Source organism: Plasmodium cynomolgi, chromosome 11 (genome assembly GCF_000321355.1).
Source record: "Plasmodium cynomolgi strain B DNA, chromosome 11, whole genome shotgun sequence".
Classification (NCBI taxonomy): domain Eukaryota; phylum Apicomplexa; class Aconoidasida; order Haemosporida; family Plasmodiidae; genus Plasmodium; species Plasmodium cynomolgi.
In genome coordinates this window covers 134,580-141,769 of record NC_020404.1, presented here as the reverse complement: position 1 = coordinate 141,769, position 7,190 = coordinate 134,580, and the positions used below count along the sequence as shown (strand labels likewise).

The following is a 7,190-nucleotide window of genomic DNA, read 5'->3' as shown; positions in this document are numbered from 1 at the left end:
TTAAATTCCTAAAAAACAAAAAAAACGTTTGCACATTTGTTATGTGCGCTCGGTGGGGGGAGGAGGAGAAGTAGACTACTTCTTCATTTTGCCGCTTCTCCAGAAAAAAAAAAAAAAAAAAAAAGCAGTTCCTGATTCCTACGTCAAAGAAATGAATTTATTTAAGTTCCAGTAACCCAAGACGGTTATGTCAAAGTTAGCAATTTTCATATTCAGCATTCTTAAGAGTTTTGCATTTTCCGTACTGACCAGTTTATCCTTTTCTGCCAAAATTTTATCTTCTCGTATGACAATTTTTTGATCGACGATATCGAAAGTTACTTTCCTTTTTTGTAAATCCTTCTGCATTGAAACTGGTACGTTTAATACATCTCCAATTTTTAAGGTGACATTTTGTGTGCAAATATTTCCCGGCTTTATATACTCTTCAGGTTGAAAGTCATTAAAAAATTTTATTACCTTCAGGGGGGGGTCTTTCGTTATTAGGAGGATTCTGTTCCCCACAAGGAGCTGCAGCGGTTGGGGGGGAGGGGCACATGGGGGGAAGAGGCACAAGGGTTGAAATGTCTGCCTATCCGTTGGAGGGGTATCGTCCCCGAATGGCACACACAGTTGTAACCGCATTGGGTTTCAACCATACGGGAGAAATGGAGCATGTACATGTATGCACTTATAAGAAGACGGTAGAGGGGATGCCCCATGGATGGATTTTACCTCAGCTACCTTGGAGACGTTCGGCTTGGCTTCGGTTTTTTCGTCTGTTCCTAAGGCCAATTTCATGAGTTTATTCTTCCCAATGAAGAACCTGCATCGAGGGGGGCGGGATAAAACATGTGGCGGTTAGGCATTGTGATGGTATTTTGCGTATATCATTTTATGTGGAAGGAGTTTCCCCCCTTGTTCAGCCTTCCCAAAGGGGTAGGGACATAGCTAAACCGCTGGGAGCCCTGCGCGAGATCGCTTATTACCTCCCGTTGGGCTTGAAGTACTCGATGGCCTGCTTCAAATTATTATTCGAGTAGGTTCTAACATCCAAAATGTAAATAAAAATATTTGGGACTTGAATAATTTTTTTCAAGTCGGAGAGTTTCTGGTCCTTCAGTTCCTTCTTGTTCAGCTTTTTTTTTACCTTGGTTAAGGATATGGTGACGTTTCTCTTAGACTTTGGCATTTTTGTTTACAAATGAGGGTGGGGTGCGCGAGAACGAATGGTAGTAACAGTAGCAGTAGTAGAGGGGTGGTGGTGGTGGATGCCAGTCGTTTTGGAGTCCGCTTTATTTTGCAGGCACTGACATGCTAGAACAGTCGCAGCTGCTATGCCGGGGGGACATGACCGGATGTGGAACGGCGATTGGGGGAAAATATCTGCAACGCGTTCACAGAGTGGTTATATAAACATATTACTGGGTCACGGTAATTTGTGGCTACTCCCGTTGACCGCTGCACTGATTTGGGAACGCGCTTTTGCGGTTGGGAAATTTGTTTCTCCACGCCAGCAACATATAAAGCAAATGAACAAATATATGCACGTATATAATATATATGCTTTCGTTCCTTCGTTACTTTGTATTTTTTTTTTTTTTTCCAGCGGGGGCGAATACGGGTCCCCGTTTCCTTGCCTCGCCCAGGCTTGCCTTCTTACGTAGCCGCTTTATGCCTCAGCATAGCGCAAAAAAAAAAAAAAAACAGCGACGTGACGCGCTTTTCTTCTCCTTGCCCCTCCCCCAAGGCGAAACAGAAGAACATATCTACCCGGGGCGGAGTTCTTTATCCTCTACGAACAATGCAAAAATGTATTAGCATGGGAACTGTGCTGTGAGTTTGCATAATGACATACGCATAATATACAACTAGGCCTTTTTAAAGCATTTTTCTGAAGGCCCTTTAAATTGGAGGAATCCGCTTCAGGGTGCCAGTTTGACCACACTCGAAAAAATTACTTTACACGTGCATGTACTATTTTGTTTTTCCTCACGGATGCTAAATTTTTTTTTACTTGTGCGTGATGTGAAGTTATAAGCAGATTTTTGCGAAAGTGGGAATATTTTCAAAGTGTGAGAGAGGGAAAAAAAAAAAAAAAAAAATACCTTTTAACGCCGGCACAGTCGTTGGCGCAGTAGAAGATAATCCTCGTCGAAGGAGTTCACTGTGCTGGAAGTTTATGTGAGAAAAGAAGAGGTGGGGGTGCCCAATTATGCTACACCATTCGGAAGTTGCAGCTCGTGTTTTGGTTTCTTCCCCCCCTCTTTGATATTTCCTTCCAAGTTGTCATTAAATAGGCTTCATGGTCATGTGAAATTGTACGGCACAGAGGGAGGAGGTAACCCATCCAGAAGATAGCTTTTTTTTTTTTTTTTTTTTTTTTTACATACATTTCTGCTACACTGCGTGAGGGTAAGCGTAGCCCGAGTTAGTTTCATAAAGCCCACATGTGCATGAGCAGGTGGAAGGGCAGTCTATATTTGTAGGGGTGTGCGGATGGGATTGGCCTTCATTGGAGGCACCACAGCGCATACCGCCGAAGCTCCTGGTTATATATATGAGACGAGCGCTCTTCCCCGTGAGGCTTCTATTCCTCCTTTTGAGCATCAAGCCTAAGGGACACAATACCCTCCGTAGAGGCTCCTTAAAGGCGTTTCTTCCATCGAGGGGGGAAAGCGATTCTGCAAGTTTTCGTACCACGAGAAGTAGCCACGTGGGTTGTGATTCCTCCGTGATATTCACTCCCTTGGAAAGGACCCCCCGACGAGCGTCTTACCCGTTTGGGAGGAAAGAGGAGAGAAACAGTCGATGCATGCGTTTGAGCAGAGCACTTATCAAAAGAGACATCTCGAGGTTATTCAAAGGAATAAGAAGAGACAGCCTTTTGAATAGCAGCTTGACGTATATTGCTCCTCTGCGTGTAGGTGGCAAGTATCGCTGGGAAGTTCCGAACGGGGCAGCGAAAGAGAAAAAAGGCACATTAGGAGGAATAAAAATGAGTGTAGGAAGTGGGGACAAGGTGGAGAAACGGTACGTGGGGGAGGGCGGATTGAACGGAGTGGTGGGAGGACATGATGATGGGTTTGTCAGCACGGTTAAGGCGTCCGAAAAAGGGCCCGCGTTGTCCACCCGTCCAACGCTGTCTGCTGAGGAAGTGCGAAGCGGGTTCATCAACTATTTTAAGGAGAAGAACCACACGGTGGTGGAAAGCGCATCAGTGATTCCGTACAATGACAACACATTGCTGTTTACAAACGCAGGGATGAATCAGTTTAAGAAAATATTTCTAGGACAGGTAGATAAAAGCAGTGACTTGGGAAAGTTGAAAAGAGCAGTGGACACACAAAAGTGCATAAGAGCAGGAGGGAAGCACAACGACTTGGATGACGTAGGGAAGGACGTATACCATCACACCTTTTTCGAAATGTTGGGAAATTGGAGTTTCGGAGATTATTTCAAAGAGGAGAGTATCGATTATGCATGGGATTTGCTAACCAATGTGTATAAAATAGACCCCAACAGATTATATGTCACCTATTTTGGAGGGGATGAAAAATTACCTAGTTGTCCTGAAGATTTGGAGACAAAAAAAATATGGTTAAAATATGTGGATGAAAGTCGTATCTTACCATTTGGTATGAAGGAGAATTTCTGGGAAATGGCAGAGACAGGTCCATGTGGTCCTTGCTCAGAAATCCATTATGATCGAATTGGCAAAAGAGATGCTACCAATTTGGTGAATAAGGACGACCCAAGTGTGTTGGAAATATGGAACATAGTCTTCATGCAGTATAATAAGGATGAAAAGAAAAATATGAATAAATTGCCCTTCCCATGTATCGATACAGGGATGGGGTTAGAAAGAATAACTTCCATTTTGCAAAATGTGGAGAGTAATTACGACACGGATTTGTTCATCCCCATTTTTAAGCAGATAAAGGAGATCTTTCCTCATTTGCCCGAGTATGGAGGTAAGGTTAATGAAGAAGATGTAGATAGAATTGATTATGCGTACCGAGTTGTTAGTGACCACATCCGATGTGTTACAATTGCCATCAGTGATGGTTGCCTACCTGGAAATGAAGGAAGAAATTATGTCATAAGGAGAATTATCAGAAGGGCTATCAGAGTAGGTAAGCAGATATTCCAAGTAGGGAGCAACGTGCTGTGGTTTTACAAATTGGTAGATTCTGTGTGCCACATTTTGAAGAAATGCTTTACAGATTTGCAAAATGAAGATCGAGTGAACTATATTAAGAATATCATTAAGCAGGAAGAAATGGTTTTCAATAGGACGTTAGAAAAAGGAGTGGATCAGTTTAATAAAATTATCAAAAGGAGTAACAACGCAGGGGGGGATAATCTCTTCAGTGGCAAGGACGCTTTTGAATTGTATACTTCGTATGGATTCCCTATCGATCTCGTACAAATAATGTGCGAAGAAAAAAATTTCAAATTAAATATGTCCGAATTTAATGAGCTGTTTAGGAAGCACCAACTAGTGTCAGATACGAACAATTTTAAGATGAATAAATTTTTTGACCTACCTGTGGAGAAGGCACATGAGTTGAAGCAGAAGCATGGGGTGGAAGCAACGGAGGATCATTACAAATACGAATGGAATAATGATGATAGGAAGAATGACATGGCAAAGGTTGAGACGGACATAGTGGTTATCTACGATGGGGAGAATTTCCTAGATAGTATCAAAACCCCGAGTAAGGATAAAAAGTATGCCCTCATTTTGAGGAAAACGAATTTTTACTACGAAAATGGAGGACAGATATACGACACGGGGGTTATACAAAATGAGCAGATGAAATTCCAAGTACTTAATGTGCAAAAAATGAACGAGTATGTGCTCCACATTGGTGTCCTTCAAGAGGGGAAAATAGAAAAGAACGACTCTGTGCACACGGTGGTAAATTTTGACAGGAGAAAATTAGTCGCCTGCAACCACACCGCTACGCATTTACTCAATTTTGTCATAAAGAAGGTTTTAACAGAATATGTGATCCATGGGAAGGGGGACACGAAGAATGGCGATTTGGTCCACACAAAGAATGAGAAGGAACAAGCTGGAGTAAACTCCATTTTTAATTGTGACCAGAAGGGATCCCTAGTGGATGATGAGAAGCTGCGATTCGATTTTTCGTTCTTCCAAAATGTAAGTGACGAATTAGTTAGCAAAATAGAAAGCCAAGTCAATGATTTGATCAAACAAGAATTAGCTGTCTCCGTTCGAACCATGGATCTTAAGGAGAGTAAAAAGATTAAAGGAATCAGAGCCATCTTTGAGGAAGATTATGCAGACGTTGTTAATGTAGTATTCATAGACAACGACGTGGAAAAGATTCTCAACCACTTGGATGTGAACTACTCCTATTTGTGTTCTATTGAATTATGTGGAGGCACCCACATTGCCAACACGAAATTTATAAAGAAGTTTATCATAACGTCGGAGGAGAGTATCGGGAAGGGAATTTACCGAATCAATGCTGTTACGAATAAGAAGGCGGAAGAGGTAGAAGCCAAATTTGATCATCTGCTTGCCAAGTACAAACATATTTTTGAAGACCCTAATGAAGGCAAACTAGCCGATGTACAGATGTACAAACGGGTTCTAAAGGAAGATAAGTTTCTGCCATATATTAGGAAAAATGAAATATTGGACAAGTTAGAAAAAATTGAAAAAAATATTATCGAGAAGACGAAGAACATGCAGAAGGAGTTATTCAATAAGGCTACCACTATTGGAAAGGATTACGCCTTGGAAGACAAAAGTGGTGTTCTTGTAGATGTCAAACTTTTTGATACTCTATCTGGAAATCAGAAAGTGTTAGAAAAAATCGCCCAGTCGTATTGTAAACATAACAAATTGTGCAGCTATTTCTTCATCATTGATGATGAGAAGAACACCTATTGCGTTTTCGAAATGAAGGATTCGTTGAAGGGGACCACTATACAGGCAGATGCTTTCATGAAGGAGATAATGCAGTCGGTGGAAGGCCATTCTGGTGGAGGTAAAAACAAGGCTTTTGGGTCGGCAGCAAAGGGGAAGGGAGTCATCATAAAGGAGCTGGCACAGCAGGCGGTTAAGAAGTACCACTAGGGATACGCGGCGTGGTTGTCAGACTAACCTGAACGCACGCCTTCTTATTTTAGTGCGATTTGGGAAGACTCTCCCCTTTTGGTGATATGTTTACCGGGGGGGGGGACCCTTCCCTTGGGGTATTCTCCTAATCGGCGTGTGCATTAATGCGTCATTGCGTCATTGCGTCATTGCGTCATTGCGTCATTGCGTCATCGCGTCATCGCGGCATTGCGTCATTTTTTTTTTTGCCATCCCCCACATTGGAATAAGCCAAATAGGGGTACCTAATACACCGCACATTCTAATCCCGCTCTACATGGGCTTCTTATTTTTTTTTCTGCCCCAACGATTAGCGGTTAATAATAACACTTGAGTATTTAAAAATGAACCAATATCATGCGAATGCTTGGAAGGTTTTGAAAAAGGGGTGCGCTGGCCAAGGTTGGATGTGTTATGATGAAGTAATTCCCCCCCCCTCCCCTCCGTAGGGTTGACCCAAGCGCGTGGGCATTTATCTCCCCTAATGAGGAGGCCTCTCCTGGTGCGCGTTATTAAGCATTTTCTCGAAGGCAAAAACTACATTGCGAGTTCAAAAGGACTTAATGGGAGAAAATTCTAAATTGTCGTTTTTTATGCTAATGATTGGTCGATGTTAATGGCGCTTTGTCTTTTCCATTGAGAAGGGAATCACTTCGAGAGGTGCCCAGCTAAATGGTTCATTTTGCACTCTCGGTATGCGCTTTTTGTACATTGGCTACTCAAAGGAGTGGTGCAAAATTAAAGTTCTGCTCATTATCAGCTATTGCGTCGTAGCAAGCTGTAAAGGCTAAACGTCTAATCGATTTGCATTTTCGCTAGTTAGGCGAACATGGCGTGGGAAAGGTCGCGGTTTATTTTGATCTTTGCTAATTCTCATTGCAATTTTCCACTCTTTGTATGAAATTACAACAATGATAATTTTTGCGCCAATTTTTTTACAACAAAATGGATAGCCCCTTCATAGAGACACAAAAAGACAAGCCATACAAAACGTTCCAGTGTTTGTGATTTAAGCTTTTCTTTTGAACTTCGAATAGGGAAAAATTACCTAATGTAGCGCTATTTAAGTTACACA

At 42.1% G+C, this 7,190-nt stretch overlaps 2 protein-coding genes across 2 annotated transcripts; one reads left to right on the top strand and one right to left on the bottom strand.

Moving 5' to 3' along the window:
- Positions 1–138: 138 nt before the first annotated feature.
- PCYB_111290 (60S acidic ribosomal protein PO) lies at positions 139–1,171 on the bottom strand (the record flags this gene model as incomplete). Its single annotated transcript, XM_004223007.1, has 3 exons — positions 139–510; positions 715–805; positions 969–1,171. 3 exons carry the CDS (start codon positions 1,169–1,171, stop codon positions 139–141), a joined length of 666 nt encoding a protein of 221 aa, XP_004223055.1.
- A 1,806-nt stretch (positions 1,172–2,977) lies between these two features.
- Positions 2,978–6,094, top strand: PCYB_111280 (alanyl-tRNA synthetase; the record flags this gene model as incomplete). The annotated part of the gene is made up of 2 exons (XM_004223006.1): positions 2,978–3,875; positions 3,954–6,094. The coding sequence occupies 2 exons, from the start codon at positions 2,978–2,980 to the stop codon at positions 6,092–6,094; spliced, it is 3,039 nt and encodes a 1,012-aa protein (XP_004223054.1).
- Between the last annotated feature and the right edge of the window lie 1,096 nt (positions 6,095–7,190).